The sequence below is a fragment of the Ascidiella aspersa genome, chromosome 2, assembly GCF_963924565.1.
Source record: "Ascidiella aspersa chromosome 2, kaAscAspe10.2, whole genome shotgun sequence".
Classification (NCBI taxonomy): domain Eukaryota; kingdom Metazoa; phylum Chordata; class Ascidiacea; order Phlebobranchia; family Ascidiidae; genus Ascidiella; species Ascidiella aspersa.
Window position 1 is genome coordinate 30,108,572 of NC_139448.1, and position 18,481 is coordinate 30,127,052.

General features: G+C 34.4%; 2 protein-coding genes across 2 annotated transcripts; one reads left to right on the forward strand and one right to left on the reverse strand.

Moving 5' to 3' along the window:
• Window positions 1–3,135: 3,135 nt before the first annotated feature.
• On the reverse strand, window positions 3,136–10,091 carry LOC146164791 (uncharacterized). The gene is made up of 7 exons (XM_083382765.1): window positions 9,906–10,091; window positions 9,530–9,613; window positions 5,961–6,062; window positions 5,099–5,161; window positions 4,578–4,600; window positions 3,831–3,940; window positions 3,136–3,392 (listed from the first exon to the last, which is right to left on the reverse strand). Exons 3-7 carry the CDS (start codon window positions 6,015–6,017, stop codon window positions 3,286–3,288), a joined length of 360 nt encoding a protein of 119 aa, XP_083238891.1. The 5' UTR covers window positions 6,018–6,062; window positions 9,530–9,613; window positions 9,906–10,091; the 3' UTR covers window positions 3,136–3,285.
• A 523-nt stretch (window positions 10,092–10,614) lies between these two features.
• Window positions 10,615–18,207, forward strand: LOC146164792 (uncharacterized). Its single transcript, XM_083382711.1, has 6 exons — window positions 10,615–10,932; window positions 11,243–11,326; window positions 16,209–16,271; window positions 16,862–16,884; window positions 17,539–17,648; window positions 17,994–18,207. The coding sequence occupies exons 1-6, from the start codon at window positions 10,879–10,881 to the stop codon at window positions 18,089–18,091; spliced, it is 432 nt and encodes a 143-aa protein (XP_083238837.1). The 5' UTR covers window positions 10,615–10,878; the 3' UTR covers window positions 18,092–18,207.
• Window positions 18,208–18,481: the final 274 nt, after the last annotated feature.

An 18,481-nucleotide genomic window follows, 5' to 3' on the forward strand; every position in this document is an offset into this window, starting at 1 on the left:
TGTTGGCTGCAATACCGTGGGGTCCAACATTATCATATTTGCATTGCCGAAAAAAGCAATACCTATATATAATGACAATAAACAAGGCACTATAGGCAGGTTCGTGGATTTAAAGAAACCAATCATCCACAGGGACTCTATCCATAAGATTGAAATAAGAACAAAGTCAACGTCGATAAAAAACACAGTTCGAAATACTACAAAAATAAGACCAACAATGTATAGTCGTAATAACGTCCAAATCGGAATAAATTTTAAATCCGTCGGAAAAATACCTGAATGGCCAGAATCAGGCCCATACAACATTTTATCTAACCCTAAACCCCACTCTAATTCATCACTAACTCCCCAAATAATTTTAACCCTAACCCAATTTATATCCTCTCTCATTCCCTTACACTAAACCCAAACAGGGCCAAACAATCCAGCGCCAAAACATCGGCGCCGGTCACAATATGGCGTACATAGTCGACACCAAAACGGCCGATTCCAGACCGACGGCCCCCTATCGTTTCATAGCCTCTTCCTACAGTTTTGGGCGTTATATTTACGCCTTATTCCGATGAATTTAGGTAATATTCAGAATATTTATATCTAATTCTGAAGTGGATATTACTATGTATTTGACTTTGTTATATCGTTGGTCTTAATGCTAGGGTAAGCCTATCAATGTTTATTCTGCTTTATAGGTATATTTTGGTGCTCCACCCATAGGTCTATTGTCACTGTTTTTTACTAGGTACTGGGTCCTTTGTTATTAATTTGTTCAACAAGTTTCTCTTGTATACCGTATACCGTATATTGCTTTAAAACAAGGGTCTCAAACTCAAATTGCTCTGAGAGCCAAATGAGGACGTGTAAAATGCCCAAGGGCCGCAATTCACAATAAAATTTCAACCATTAAGAACCCATAATAAGAACACAATAAAATATAAAGACATGTAGGCTGATTTTAGGCTATAGTTATTTGTTCTGGCTACTTTACTTGCAGCGTTTTTCAACAAGGACCTCGATATTGGGCTTCAAATTGTCAGCAAAAACAAATCTTAGAGTTGCTTGCAGATGTGGACTGCCTAATATTTGCAAAGAAACTTCTTTGTTTGCAAAATGCTGGTTTAACTTTTTATTTTTTTACTTTGCCCTGGTAAGCATATTATTCATCGCGGTGCATAGTTTCGAAGTGCAACCCCTTGTTATACTTCATCATAACAGAGATCTTCTGCCTGCAAATAAGGCAATAACTAGTACCTCTGACCAGGGGCGCCCGCAGAAAATTTTCCAGGGGGGGCAATCAGGGGCGTAACCAGAAAATCAAAAAGGGGGGGTCAAGAATTTTCAACTTGGGGAATTCCCCTATTTTTCGTCTGACGTTTATAAATAATGACGTCATAAAACAGTGACAGCATGACGTCATAGAATGGTGATTGCAAAACGTGATAAGAAAACTAATCAAAAACATCCAAATACGTCCAGTAAAAGCGACCACGTCCGTCGCCGACAATCCTGTCAGGCGCCAGCTCCGAAATCACGGTGTGCAATCGTTTACATTAAGCAAAAAAACAAACCAAGGTCGTGAAATATATGTGATTAATTGTGGTAGAATCACACATATTTCGACTATCAGCAGCGCACTTTTCAAGTTCCATGAACGGAACGAGCGCTAAATTACAAGCACGTCTTTCACCACCTGCAATACTAAAACAAAGATTGTTTTTTCCGGGTGTTATTATGCCACGATAAGCGCAACATCTGCGCCAAGCTGTGTGCAAAGTCAGCTAAATTACAAGCTGCGGTTGAGGGGGAATAAGTTGTGTCCATTGCACACTTAGCACGTGGTCTTAGAGTACAGTATGCTAAAAGAGCATAATTTTGCGTTAAACATCATTACTTAAAAATGGAGACTTTGAAACGCGCACGACAGTCACCATTATACCTCCTTTTAAGAATCTGCTTCAGTTAAATGTCGATGTTACACCCACATCGGATATTAGCGCAGAGACCGAACAGCGAGGAACTTACTGCGTATAATTCGACGTTTTTTAGCGACAAAAAAGGAAAGAAGGTTTGACTTAGCGTTGTCAATTGTCGAATACACACTTGCTAATCAGTCAACCTAAACAAATAACGAAAGAGAAAAACTTCCAGCGTTTACGGTCGACCAAACAAAAGACGAAAAACGGCGTTTTGCGCTCGATTTTGGTTTCGCGCTTCGAACAGTTTGTTAAACCATGACAAAAACGATCAAAAAACGATAATATCACTTACAAAAAGGAGGTAAGAACTCCCGCCCACCTGAATACGCCAATGGGGGCAATGGATATTGGATAATATTTTTAACCTTCATAAGTAATACATATTACACTTATAAATAATACTAATAATCGCATTTTGAAATTCCTGGGGGGGACAAGTGCCCCCCTTGCCCCCCCTGCGGGCGCCCATGCCTCTGACCGCGGTGACAAAATATAACTCCTCTCACTTATCTTGAAAAACTTTTCTTTCGTCTGTCATTTTTCTCATTTTTGAAGCAAAAGACAAGTGTAATTTAGCTTTTTAAACTATAGCCATTTATTCAATACTAGGCTAGAACAATCAAAGCCTACAACTCGTAGCGTTTGAAAGTGATATGACAGTGAAGTTTGGTGAGTTGTTTCAGGTTTTTGAAGCAAATTTAAGGTGAATTTTAACAAATCTGATAAAAAAAGATACGTGGCACTTTAATATTGTCAAATACTTGAAAATGCAAAATTTCGACACGGGCCGCACAAAATGATCCCGCGGGCCGCGTGTTTGAGACCCTTGCTTTAAAACATATATACCGGTACAGTTAAATATTTGTTAAATGCAATTCAAAAATAAAATTTAATAAAATTGTAAACTGAACGAAAATTACAGAAAGTTCACTACAGTTTTCGTTAATTTTGTAAACGGTTTTGTGCATTTTGTAAACAATTAAAAAACAAAAATTTACCTAACGTTTAAATTTTTACATAGTTTGACTTTTTCTGCCAAGATAAAAAAATAAATTCGCTCTAGTAAGGACCCACCGTCGCATTTGTAAATATACCCACTGACAAACCACCCCATGACAAACTAAACCAAAAAACTCCACCAAAATATACAACCATCGCAAGTTTGTATTTATTTTTGAAACTTCTAGAAAGTATAGCACGATTTTCGACAATATAGAAAAGCAGTTACGTTTGATAGCTACCACATTAGCACAACTTCAACGTCAATTTGATATCTACCACCATGTTAACTACAGACTACAGAAACAGTGTTTTAGAATTTGTAAGACAAGTTATTATAAAGGTAAGTGACAATATTCTCAACAGTGGCGTCTTCACGTCTTTCCAGTTTAAGTGGGAAACAGATAGTTAGCACCGCATCTAAAAACAAAGTATATTTTCGATTTCGTGTACTGCAGCTAGAAAGTGTTTTAAATAGGTACCTAACAAAGCTACATATCCCCTTTTAGATATGGCTACGCAAGAATATGATTGTTTACGGGTATTTCAAGCTTAATATGCTGAGATAATGAGCGTTAAAAATCTGAAAATTTTATTAATAAGACATTTATAATAAATGTAGTGAAGTCAATGTTCCCGCTTAAAAAGTGATCGTTTACAAGTGTTGTAATGACTTAAGTCAATGACTTAAGTCAATGACTTAAGTCAATGACTTGAGTTATTTCAAAATGACTTGTTTACAACACTGTCGTTTACACCTAGTATCGAACATCATAAGCACAAGGCGAAGATACGAAGCAGTAAAAGCAGTTAACGACACCAATATAGGCTTCTTATAAGAGTCACAAAAATACACACCTAAATCGTCTTGACCCATTTGCTGTTGCATCTGTGAAGGTGATTCTTCTGCTAATGGATGCACCTCGCCTCTTTCCTGTGGCAACTCTCTCTCAGCATCTCCATTATTTCTGTTGCAATTTATATTGTAAACAAGTTTCAAAAATCTATGTTGTAGAACAGTGTTTCTCAACCTTTTTTCACCGCGACCCAAATATTAGGCGTAACTATAACAACCAAGCTTTGGCGACCCAAACTATCTTCGCTGAACTTCTTGTAAGCAAACAAAACATGAATTCGAATTATATTTATAAGACATACTTCGTATTACTTCCTTAATTTTCTTACATTTTTGGGAAAATTTTCTCAGAACCAATCTCAAAAAATCAAACTATGTGAACCACTCGAGTCGGCGACCCAACCAAATTAAACGTGGCCCAATTTCCCATTTTAAGTACACTAATGTGGAACATTCGACAAAATAGACATAGGTGTAAAACAAAAACTTTACAACACTAATGTAGTGTTGTGTACTCATCTGTAACGTTGGAATATTATTATTTGCAACTTAATATTTACATCCTGATGTAGCTTAACGAAATCCTTCAATAGACAGTTTTTATGTTCTAACGTTGAGTTAGTTAGTGAAAATGGATTCTCAGCAAGATATTGATTTCTTCTGGTCTTACCTTACGAACAGTTCGATTTTCGAAAGTACCTTAACCATTGTTAATTATTTTTTCAATTCTAAACTGTAAAAATACTTACCTAATGTTTAAAACCTCCAGGTTCTGAAACAAAGAGAAAAATGTCAGTATGTAAGGTTAAACGTAAGGATAGGATTTAGAATTTAGATAGCAAGTGGCTAACTAGACAAACAACACAATTGTGACGGTTAAAAGACTTAAAAAGAGCAATTAATTAAGTTTAAAAAGTGCGAAAAATAGTGTTAAAAAATAAAATTTCGCAAGATTAAAAAAAACTCTTTTAAAAACGCACGTAACTGTTATTTTTGCCTATAGCTGAAGTAGAATAAATTTTCTACTGCAAAGTCAAAGTTGGATTCTGTAGAATCTACCGCTAAAAATAGGTTCAATGTTGAACGATTATTATGCGACAAGGTTGTAAGTGTTGAGGCCGAATTATATTTCGGCTTTACAGGGGTCATATTTATGGCATAGGGCCTTCGGCCTGTACCAAATAAAGAACTAAAATCGTTTAAAACAAAAACGGTATATTCAAAATATTTGTTCAACAAATAACCAATGCATTTTAAAACCACAATATACCAAAGTTATTTCCTGTCCGACTGTCGGTGACCAGTTATTCAAATCTAGTTGGGCAATCAACACCTGCAAAAAACATTATGTTAAAAATGTATAAATCAGAACTAAAATGTACGACCATACTAAAAACTAAGGCGCGATAACGTAACGGTTTAGCGCAGCCTACAACCAGGGTATTAAAACTTATTTTTGGTTACACCGCACTTCACATTGAAGGGGATCAACAGTACTATATCATTCAATGAATGATTTAAAGATACACATATATACGTTTCATCAACTGTGATCTAGCTCTTCTAAAGCTGCTGTCAATGTGAGGTTGCGACGGTCCTTGTATGGCCGGAGGCGGAGGCCGTGAGTTCGAACCTCACTGCAAAATAGTTGTTTTTCTATCCTGCTCTGCTTGCATCATTTTTGGAAAGATTCAGTTTGTGTGCGACGGTTTTCCATGTATTATACGTTAGTCCTAGTGGTCAAGAACTCTAGATCAGTGCTTCTTAAAACTTTTTTAGTTTTGTTCACCCCTCGCATCTATCTCCAGATTTCATTCACCCTTGTCTCATGATATGATAAAACTATCTCGTCTATATATAACAGCACAAAATGAACACCCGGAATATCCGCCCCGCTCGCAAGCTATCAAGTATTTCTGACTGTTTACCCCTATTCACCCCTTTTGGTTGGTTCACCCCTGTAAAATTTTATTCACCCTGAGGTGAACCACTCACCTCATTAAGAAACATTGGTCTAGATCACAGTTGTTGAACACATTAGGTGTTTGTATCTTTTATTACTTTCAGTTAGTTTTTTTTTGGTAAATTTAAATCACAATGCACAAGTATACAAAATATTGAAAAGTACTTGCCCGAACTTCTGGCGTTAAGTTGTCAAAGAAGTTTACTATTGCTGACGGCTTGGTCATTGTCGATTTTTAGACTGTCTTCGAATTAAGGAAATGAAAGAGTAACTAAACAAAATAAATATATACATGAGATTTAACCGGAATACACAATATATAAACATTATTTAAGTAATTGTACGACAATCTTTAATATTCGTAGGATAGTTGCTTGTGTAATTTTTGTATAAGCATTTTGCTATCTGAAATGTTTTTTCATATTTTTTTTATTGATATTTCTAAACGTATCACTAAATGACGTCAAATTATTGATGCTTCTGTGCTAGTAAATACTACCAAAATTTTTCAACCACCAGGTCTTCTTTATCATATAACGGACCTGGTATTTTACAAAATAATAAGTCTTTGCAATAAAGGCAAATAAATGTGGCGAGTGATAAACTTTTGATCTTTTTTATTACCAGTTTTGTAAGGACCAGTGTTAAACAATTTGACTTGACGTCTTTGGGACAATATGACTTGTCTTCGACTTTAATTGGGCAAATACATTTTTTCATTCATTAATTTTTTGACAAGATGTATTATGTTTCTGAATATTACACACGTAAGCAGTGTTGTAATGACTTCAGTCAATGAGAATGACATAACTTGAGTGCACTTGGGTCACTGATTTCAAATGACTTGACTTGACTTAAGACTTTTGGACGAATGACTTGACTTGGACTTAAGTCATTGAGTCAAATGACTTGGGTTGAAATTTTGCACATAAAACGATAAGGTTGCGACATGTTTTTTGTTGTTGATTTTGGTTGAATTTTGCTAATAATCGGACGAGTTTACGAATTTTAATGATTTATGTTTATTTTTATATCAGTGATTTACCTTGAAGATGGCATGCTGTAGTAATGACTTGACCTGACTTGGGCAACTGATGACTTGCACTGGGATTTTGACTTATTCGTTTAAGACTTGACTTGGACTTAAGATATTTTACAAATGACCTGAATGGGACATAAGTCATTTCAAATTGACTTGTTTACACTGTACGTCGGGACTTTGCCTGGTTTATGCTTAGTTTTAATTACTTGACCTGTCTTGAGTTGCAATCAAACTTTTTTTCAAACTATTTTAGCTGGGACGTGGTTATCAAACTGGGGTCCAGAAACCGTGGGGGCCGTAATAACTTTAAAGTTTAAAGCAATGTATTTTTGTATTTGTTCATGATTTATTTCCTAATGTTTATACTATTCTAAACTCTAAAGCTTTAACAAAATAGTTTATTATCCATTTGCTAGGATTTGGTTGAACCGGTTATGTTGAAGTCAAAAGACATGTAAACGTATTTTAATTTTTTTTTTGTTAACCTTACATGCTTAATTACGTAGGTATACGTCATGTCGTCATATATATGGCATTTTTTGGTTACTTCAACTGTTTGTTTGTTTGCGATTAACTTATAAGTACTAATAACTAAATACGGCGGATATTCAGCAATCCACTCATAGGGGTGTCATATAATTTATCCACTCACATTACATGGTTGGAAAATATCAACTATATGCTATTCCGCCCTACAATTATTTACAGTTGGCGGCCATATCAGTTTCAAAATTTGATACTGCGCATGCGCACGTCGGACTTGGGACTATGGTAGTTTTACTTGGTCGTACTCGAGTCCCGAGTCCCGAGTCCGATTCTTACATCACAGCCCTGGTCCGTAGTAAACAACCCCTGACTAGTTGTTCTGGTCTTGAACGTTGGCATACTACTATTCTTAAAATCTAAGAATATGATCACAAAATGATCGAGGGACCAATGGAACAGACTGTTCTGAAGGTCCGCTAATCGCCATTTCTTAGAAAATCTCTCGTGGCTAGCCAGTACGCTGAACCAAATGAATCAAACTAACTTTCAATATGTAGCTAAAGATCTCCCCTCTCCACAAAAAAAAATTCACTTCCTTACGATTGTACGACTATCAAAACACTTTACGTATGCAAAGTTAACAAGTACATTTTTCACCTAGAAATGTGATAAATTGTAATAAATCAACCATTTTTTCAAAGCACGCTGTAGAACTTTTTAGACGAAGTCATGTACACAAAATTTCACTCCAACAACCAAAATTTATCAAGTTTCGCCAACAAGTGCCGCAATATTCAAGCGTTCCATTGGTCCCCATGTTCCATGAGTACCGCACCTCCCATACTCGAACTTAACTTATATAACAAGAAGACGTTTAATGTCTTTGGAGGAGAAAACTAGGAGCCAATTTCAAATCTCAAAAAGTAGGGACCAATTCAAACAAATTAGGTGACTTTTTAGAGTCGGGATCCTAAAATATCCTAAAACGACTCTCATATCCAGTCCCAAAACACATGTTTTATTTACCAAAGTAATAAATTATTTCACAGCTTGTTAACAATAACTATTTTGTAAAAATACTGATTTAATTGTAGTAACTCTTGGTACCATGATTTTTTTACGTTTTTTGTATTTTTTCTCTCTTTATTGTACTGTGTTTTAAGTATAGTATGGAGGCCGCCAGTTAAAAAGTTTCAGAAAGGCTGCTGCATGCATGTTATCCAGTCAGACATTGTTCGCCAGATTTTAAACATGGGTCACTGAAAGTATGTATAGGTAGCCCGGTAATTCGACAAACACTAATAAATATTCCTCTTGTCCTAGTTGGACCCTTTTTCATTTATATAAGGTACAACGTTGTAGCCCTACAGTGCTGGCCACAAGCCAAAATCAGGTCATTTGCTCTATATGATAGAATTTAAAGACATTTTACAAATGTTGACTAATTGGTATTGATAGGTTGAGTCGAAAGTTGGATTTTTCCAAGATTTTATAATAAAGTAACTATAGAAAATAGAGGTATAATATTCGAGAAAAAGTACAACTCATCATGTTTTTTTTTCAGAAATGAATATTTGTGCATTAGCATACTTCATATAAACCTATTGAAGCTATTAACAATTTTGACCCTTCTTAAAATATGTGATTTGTTGTGGGGACCCTTCTTAAAATATGTGATTTGTTCTAATTGAAAATTTGTTACACGTTCAAATATGCAAGAAAGATCATATTGGAGGCTGGAATATCATCAGGTGCTGGCAGTTATTTTAAAAAAGAATTGCTTCCTACTGTTTATATTTTACGTATAAAATATATTTACTAATTAAGATCAAACAAAGATACTTAAATGTAAGACGTCGATAAAAAAAATACAATATTTTTTTACTTTGCAAGCCCAACTTGAAAGGGTTTGGTAATTTTTGACGAACACATTTTAGCCGTTTAAGACAAGAAGTTAAGACAAACAGCATTAGAAGCATGTGGACTATACAATATAAACCTCTGTTAGATTATATAGTACAGTCGAATCCCTTGCGAGAAATTGTAAAATACTATTTAATGCTGGTATAACACTAGTTTCCATTTGCAGTTTTACAGGTAATATTATGTTGGTTCAAACCAAATATCGAAAAAACATTGTAACACAACAATAAGATTTTATTGTTTTGGTAGATAAAATACCAGACTGTAACCTAATTAAGTTTTCTTACCTGAAAATTTGATTTTTCTTTTTCACAGAATTGTGTTCGCTGCTTCCTAGACTTTTCGCTATAACGAACTGTGACGTACACATTCTAAATAAAAAGTAATTTCGGATTTATTCAATTTATGCCATTACAAGATATAAAATAATTAAATTTTCTTATTACTGAATTCACCAACATTTTTTTCCCAAAACCAAAATACCTTATTGCCAACTGAAAATATCACATAGCATTGTGAAAATCGATTTTAATCCATAGCACTAATCTAAGGGTTTTAATAAAAATAGGACACACGACAGGCAAGAAATTGATACATAACTTTTTAATTTATATTTTATACAAATACTAATAAACAGTATTTTTTATTATATTTCCTTCTTACCTGCCGAGAAGGTAAAATATCCGAAATCATTTCCCGAATTTTTAAGCGATACATATTCCGCAACTTCAATATTATGCCAAGTAAGAGACCTTGTAACCCGCGTTTAAAACAATTACAAAAGCCTAGCGCTAAGACTAGTCAGAGTACAAACTGTTCGTGCTGAAGCCTATCATAGTTTTTTTAATGTCAGCAATTTATCACTAAAAAGGATGTCACATGATCCTCGCCTAGCAACTTCCTTTTGTGCAGCAACGTAAAGTTGAAGCGACCTGTATACGAACAACATTCGCTTTAAAAGAGAAACTTGTTGAACAAATAGGACCCAGTACCTAGTGAAGCAGTGACAATAGACCTATGGATGGAACAAAGTGTTGACGCGATGCGCAAAAAAAAACGTTTGTCTGATTTGAATTCGAGTCCACACGTCGCACTAGGGTTACAAAGGTTTGGAAACACTGCCCTATACACTAACACAAACAGGGGCAAACAATCCAGCACCAAAACATCAGCGCCGGTCACAATACGGCGTACAATAGTCGACACCAAAACGGCAGATGCCAGACCTACTGCCCTTCTAAGGCTTCATACCTTCTTCCTACAGTTTCAGGCCTTATTTTGGCCATTTACGCCTTATTCCGAACAAGTTAGGTATTATTCAGATGATTTAGATTTTATTTTGAAGCTGGGTCCTTTGTTTATAATTTGTTCAACAAGTTTCTCTTTTAAAGCGAATGTTGTTCGGCATACAGGTCGGTTCAACTTTACGTTGCTGCACAAAAGGAAGTGCTTTGTATGCTAGGATCGTTTGACATAACTTTCCCGTGAAAATTGCTGACATTAAAAAGTTTGGATAGGCTTCAGCAGGAACAGTACTTTAGACTGTGACTAGTGTTATCGCTGGGCTTTTGCAATTGTTTTAAACACGGATTACAAGGTCTCTTACTTTCCATACTATTAAAGTTAGGTACGGAATATGTATTGGTCAAAAATTCAGGAAATGTTTTCAGACGGTTTACCTTCTCGGCAGGTAAGAAGGATAAATAATTTAACATAGTACCGTATTTTACTATGTTTATTAGTATTTGTATAAAATATAAATTAAAAAAAATATTAATCAATTTCTTGCCTGTTGTGTGCTCTATTTTAAATAAAACACTTAGATAAGTGCTATATGGATTAAAATCGATTTTCACAATGCTTGGTGATATTTTCAGTTGGCAATAAGGTATTTTGGTTTTGGGAAAAAAATGTTGGTGAATTCAGTAATAAGAAAATTTAATTATTTTATATCTTGTAATGGCATAAATTGAATAAATCTGAAATTACTTTTTATTTAGAATGTGTACGTCACAGTTCGTTGTAGTACAAAGTCTAGGAAGCAGGGAACACAATTCTGTGAAAAAGAAAAATCAAATTTTCAGGTAAGAAAACTTAATTAGGTTACAGTCTGGTATTTTGTCTACCAAAACAATAAAATCTTATTGTTGTGTGACGATGATTTTTCGATATTTGGTTTGAACCAACATAGTATTACCTGTAAAACTGCAAATGGAAACTAGTGTTACCGTCATGAAGGGCTACTTTGAACAGCACTCTAACTTTGAACACTAATTTAAAAAATTCATTGCACCATACATTAAGGTCTCTAAAATAGACAATATAAATCGGTTTTCCCTGAAAATTTCATGAAATAGACTTCAATACCCGCTCTTTCCGAATATTTTAAAATAAGGTTTCTATGCTAACAGTAAGAAATGCTTTGATACTAAAACTGCACCACGTGACTTTTATCAACATTTGGTAGTTTGTAAGTAGCCTAGAAACTTCTAGTTGGATCTCGGAAAGTAAAAAAGGTTTTGATCTATTCTTTTTTCAGTAAAATACTAAGAATTGTATTAGCACACGTAAGATAATTCAAAACTTTTTGATTTTTTAGAAAGTGCGTCCCTTCTTACTTAAAAGCACCATTTTTTGGCAATTATTTCACTAAACCTGTTTTGAATACCCAAGTTTTTTTTACTAATAATGCTATGTGAAGTGTTAACTTTGAACAGAGCTTGTCAATTAAGCCCTAAAGTGCTTGTAATATGTAGTGTTCAAAGTTAGAATACCCCCTACCTAACTTTGAACACATAGAAATTTGGTGGGAAATTCTCCAAAATTAGATATTTTAAACAAGAAAAAACTACCATTTGAAACATTTATACACAGCCCCAATTTTGACCAAATTTCAGATAATTAGCATAAAAAGTAAAAAAAAATACAGAAAAATAACTTCAAAAAGTGTTCAAAGTAGCCCCCCTTGGGTATATCAGCATTAGATAGTATTTTACAATTTCTCGCAAGGGATTCGACTGTACTATATAATCTAACAGAGGTTTATATTGTATAGTCCACATGCTTCTCATGCTGTTTGTCTTAACTTGTTGTCTTATACAGCTGAAATGTGCTCGTCAAAAATTACCAAACCCTGTCAAAGTTGGGCTTGCAAAAGTAAAAAAATTAGGTCTTACATTCAAGTATGTTTGTTTGATCTTAATTAGTAAATATATTTTATACGTAAAATATAAACAGTAGGAAGCAATTCTTTTTTAAAATAACTGCCAGCTCCTGATGATATTCCAGCCGCCAATATGATCTTTCTTGCATATTTCAACGTGTAACAAATTTTCAATTAAAAAAAACATGTTTTCCACAGCAAATCACATATTTTAAGATGTGTCAAAATTGTTAATAGCTTCAATAGGTTTATAAGAAGTATGCTAATGGACAAATATTCATTTCTGAAAAAAAACATGATGAGTTGTACTTTTTCTCGAATGTTATACCTTAACATCTACAGTTATTTATTATAAAAAAATCTTGTAAAAATCCAACTTTTGACACAACCTATCAATACCAATTAGTCAACATTTGTAACATCTTTAAATTCTATCGTAGTGAACAAATGACCTGATTTTGGCTTGTGGCCATCACTATAGGGCTACGACGTTGTACCTTATATAAACGAAAAAGGGCCCAACTAGGACAAGGGGGATATTTATTTTATTGTTTGACGAATTACCGGGCTACCTATACATACTTTCAGTGACCCATGTTTATAATCTGGCGAACAATGTCTGACTGGATAACATACATGTAGCAGGCTTTCTGAAACTTTTTAACTGGCGGCGTCCATACTATACCAAAAACACAGTACAATAAAGAGAGAAAAAAAATAAAAAAACGTAAAAAGTCATGGTACTAAGAGCCACTATCCCATTCTACTAGTATGTTTTATTTATTATTAACATGCTGTGAAATAATTTATTTCTTTGGTAAATAAAACATGTGTTTTGGGACTGGACATGAGAGTCGTTTTATGATATTTTAGGATCCTGATTCTAAAAATGCTCCTAATTTGTTTGAATTGTTCCCTACTTTTTGAGATTTGAAATTGGTTCTTAGTTTTCTCCTCCAAAGACATTAAACGTCGTGTTGTTATCTTAGTTAAGTCAGTGCAGGGGAGGTGCGGGACCCATGGAACGCTTAAATATTGTGCCACCTGTAGGCGAAACTAAATAAACTTTTGGTTGTGGTAATGAAATTTTGTGTACATAACTTCGTCTAAATGTTCTACAGCATGCTTTGAAAAATGGTTGATTTATTACAATTTATCACATTTCTAGGTGAAGTACTTCTTAACTTGGTATACGGAAAATGTTTTGATAGTCTTTAGGTAAATGTAATGGAGGGAGGTTTTTTTTGTGGAGAGAGGAGATATTTAGCTACACATTGAACGTTAGTTTGATTCAGCGTTCTGGCTAGCCACGAGTCATTTTCTAAGGAATGACGATTAGCGGACCATTAGAACAGTCTGTTCCATTGGTCCCTCGATCATTTTGTGATCATATTCGTAGATTTTAAGGATAGTAGTATGCCAACGTTCAAGACCAAAACAACTAGTAAGGGGTTGTTTACTGCAGACCAGGGCTGTGATGTAAGAATCGGACTCGGGACCCGGGACTCGAGTACGACCAAGTAAAACTACCACAGTCCGACGTGCGCATGCGCAGTATCAAATTTTGAAACTGATATGGCCGCCAACTGTAAATAATTGTAGGGCGGAATAGCATATAGTTGATATTTTCCAACCATGTATTGTGAGTGGATGAATTATATGACACCCCTATGAGTGGATTGCTGAATATCCGCCGTATTTAGTTATTAGTACTTATAAGTTAATCGCAAACAAACAAACAGTTGAAGTAACCAAAAAATGCCATATATATGACGACATGACGTATACCTACGTAATTAAGCATGTAAGGTTAACAAAAAAAATTAAACTACGTTTACATGTCTTTTGACCTCAACATAACCGGTTCAACCAAATCCTAGCAAATGGATAATAAACTATTTTGTTAAAGCTTTAGAGTTTAGAATAGTATAAACATTAGGAAATAAATCATGAACAAATAAAAAAATACATTGCTTTAAAACTTTAAAATTATTACTGCCCCCAGGATTTCGGACCCCAGTTTGATAACCACGTCCAAGCCAAAGTATTTTGATTGCAACTCAAGACAGGTCAAGTAATTTGCCTCAACCACAGTTATTAAAATAACTTAATGTACTGTATTCCTCAAAATATATTTTGCGACACAAATAAAACTAAGCATAAACCAGGCAAAGTCCCGACGTTCAATGTAAACAAGTCAATTTGAAATGACTTACGTGCCAGTCAGGTCATTTGTAAAATAACTTATGTCTAAGTCAAGTTTTAAACAAATAACAAGTCAAATCCCAGTCCAAGTCTACAGTTGCCCAAGTCAGGCTCGGTCAAGTCATTACTATAGAGCATGCCATCTTTAAGGTAAATCACTGATATAAAAAATACACATAAACCATTAAAATTCGTAAACTCGTCCGATTATTAGCAAAATTCAACCAAAATCAACAACAAAAAACATTATGTCATTCTCATTGACTGAAGTCATTACAACACTGCTTACGTGTATAAAATTCAGAAACATAATACATCTTGTCAAAAAATTAATGAATGAAAAAATATATTTGCCCAATTAAAGTCGAAGTCAAGTCATATTGTCCCTAAGACGTCAAGTCAAATTGTTTAACGCTGGTCCTTACAAAACTGGTAATAATAAAGATCAAAAGTTCATTACTCTCCACATCTATTCGCCTGTATTGCAACGATTTATTATTTTGTAAAATACCAGGTCCGTTATATGATAAAAAAGACCTGGTTGTTGAAAAATTTAGGTAGTATTTACTAACACAGAAGCATCAATAATTTGACGTCTTTTATTGATAAGTTTAGAAAAAACCAATAGAAAATTTATGAAACAATAATTCAGATAACAAAATGCTCATACAAAAATTACACAAGCGACTATCGTACGACTATTAAAGATTGTCGTACAATTATTTAAAACATGTTTATATATTGTGTATTCTGGTTAAATCTCATATAGATATTTATTTTGTTTAGTTACTCTTTCATTTTCGTAATTCGAAAACAGTGTAAAAATCGACAATGACCAAGCCGTCAGCAATAGTAAACTTCTTTGACAACTTAACTCCAGAAGTTCGGGCAAGTACTTTTCAATATTTTGTATACCTGTGCAGTGTAATCAAATTTATCAAAGAAAACCAACTGAAAGTAATAAAAGATACAAACACCTAATGTGTTCGACAACTGTGATCTAGACCAATGTTTCTTAATGAGGTGAATGGTTCACCCCAAGGTGAATAAAGTTTTTGTAGGGGTAACCAATCAAAAGGGGTGAATAGGGGTAAACCGTCAGAAATGCTTGATAGCTTGCGAGCAGGGCGGATATTTCGGGTGTTCATTTTGTGCTGTTACATATAGACGAGATAGTTTTATCAGATCATGAGACAAGGGTGAATGAAATCTGGAGATAGATGCGAGGGGTGAACAAAACAAAAAAAGTTGAAGCACTGATCTAGACCATTACGACTGACGTATAATACATCGAAAATCGTCGCACACTAACCGAATCTTTCCAAAAATGGGCAGGATAGAAAAAACAACTAGCTTGCAGTGAGGTTCGAACTCACCACCCAGTTGATGATAACGTATGTGTGTGTATCTTGAAGTCATTCATTGAATGATATAGTACTGTAGATCCCCTTCAATGTGAAGTTCGGTGTAACCGAAAATAAGTTTTAATACCCTGGTTGTAGGCTGCGCTAAACCGTTACGTTATCACGCCTCAAATTTTGGTATAGTCGTACATTTTAGTTCTGATTTATACATTTTTAATATAATGTTTTTTGCAGGTGTTGATTGCCCACCTAGCTTTGAATAACTGGTCACCGACAGTCGGACAGGAAATAACTTTGGTATATTGTGGTTTTAAAATGCATTGGTTATTTTTTGAACTCAAAAAAGCAAACTTTCCAGCAGACGTTTTTTTTTTGTACAAAGTAGCAAACAAATATTTTTATTATACCGTTTTTTTTAAACGATTTTAATTCTTTACTTGCAACGATTTTAATTCTTTTTCTTGCAAGGCCGAAGGCCCTATGCTATAAATATGACCCCTGCAAAGCCGATATGTAATTCAGCCTCAACACTTGAAACCATGTCGCATAATAATAGTTCTACATTGAACCTATTTTTAGTGGTGGATCCTAGAGAAACCAATATTCTCACAACGAATAATGACTTTGCAGTTTCAAATTTATTTTACTTCAGCTATAGGCAAAATAGCAGCCACAGTGCGTTTTTTAAAAGAGTTTTTTTAATCTTGTGAAATTTTAATTTTTAGTATTAACACTATTTTTCGCACTTTCTGAACTTTATTGATTGCTCTTTTTAAGTCTTTTAACCGTCACAATTGTGCTGTTTGTCTAGTTAGCCACTGTCTAACTAAATTCTAAATCCTATCCTTACGTGTAACCTTATACTGACATTTTTCTCTTTGTTTTAGAACCTGGAGGTTACAAACATTATGTAAGTATTTTTACAATTTAGAATTGAAAAAATAAATAACAACGGTTAAGGTACTTTCGAGAAGCAAGCTGTTCGTAAGGCAAGACCAGAAGAAATCAATTTCTTGCTGGGAATCCATTTTCACTAACTAAATCAACGTTAAAACATAAAAACTGTCTATTGAAGGATTTCGTTAAGCTACATTAGGATGTAAACATTAAGTTGTAAATATTAATATTCGAACGTTACAGATGAGTACACAACACTACATTAGTGTTGTAAAGTTTTTGTTTTACACTTATATCTATTTTGTCGGATGTCCACATTAGTGTGCATCAGCCTGTGGGTGGCGACCCGAAATTGGGACACGTTTAATTTGGTTGGGTCGTCGACTCGATTGGTTCACATAGTTAGATTTATTGATATTGGTTCTGAGCAAAATTTTCCCAAAATTTAGGAAAATTTAAGAAGCAATACGAAGAATGTTTTATAATAATTATCATAATTCGAACTTACGTTTTGTTTGCTTACAAGAAGTTCAGCGAAGATAGTTTGGGTCGCCAAAGCTTGGTTGTTATAGTTACGCCTAATATTTGGGTCGCGGTGAAAAAAGGTTGAGAAACACTGTTCTACAATATTATAGATTTTTGTAAAATTAAAACTTGTTTACAACAGAAATAATGACGATGCCGAGAGAGAGTTGCCACAGGAAAGAGGCGAGGTGCATCCAGTAGCAGAAGAATCACCCCCACAGATGCAACAGCAAATGGGTCAAGACGATTTAGGTGTGTATTTTTGTGACTCTTCTTAGGAGGCGTATATTGGTGTCGTTAACTGCTTTTACTGCTTCGTATCACCGCCTTGTGCTTATGATGTTCGGAACTATAGGTGTAAACGATTAATTTTTAAGCGGGAACGTTGACTTCACTACATTTATTATAAATCTCTTATTAATAAAAATTTCAGATTTTTAACGCTCAATATCTCAGCATATTAAACTTGAAATACCCGTAAACAATCATATTCTTGCGTTGCCATATTTAAAAGGGGATATGTAGCTTTGTTAGGTACCTATTTAAAACACTTTCTAGCTGCATTTCATTAAATATAAAATATACTTTGTTTTTTAGATGCGGTGCTGACTATTTGTTTCCCAATTCAACTGGAAAGACGTGAAGACGCCACTGTTGAGAATATTGTCACTTACCTTTATAATAACTTATCTTAAAAAGTCTAAAACACTGTTTCTGCTGTATTTAACATTTGGGTAGATATCAAATTGACGTTGCAGTTGTGCTATTGTGGTAGCTATGAAACGTAACTGCTTTTCTACACTGTCAGTAATCGTGCTGCTTTCTAGAAGTTTTAAAAATAAAAATAAACTTCCGAAGGTTGTATATTTTGGTAGAGTTTTTTAGGGTTCGGTTTGTCATAGGTGGTTTGTCAGTGGGTATATTTACAAATGCTAATGTGACGGTGAGTCATTACTAGAGCGTATGTTTTTTTAACTTGTCAACATTTTTTTAAATTATTTCAAGTCAAAATCGTTCACAAAATGCTCAAAATCGTATACAAATTTAACGAAAACTGTAGTGGAGCTAGGTCTTCATCATTCGTT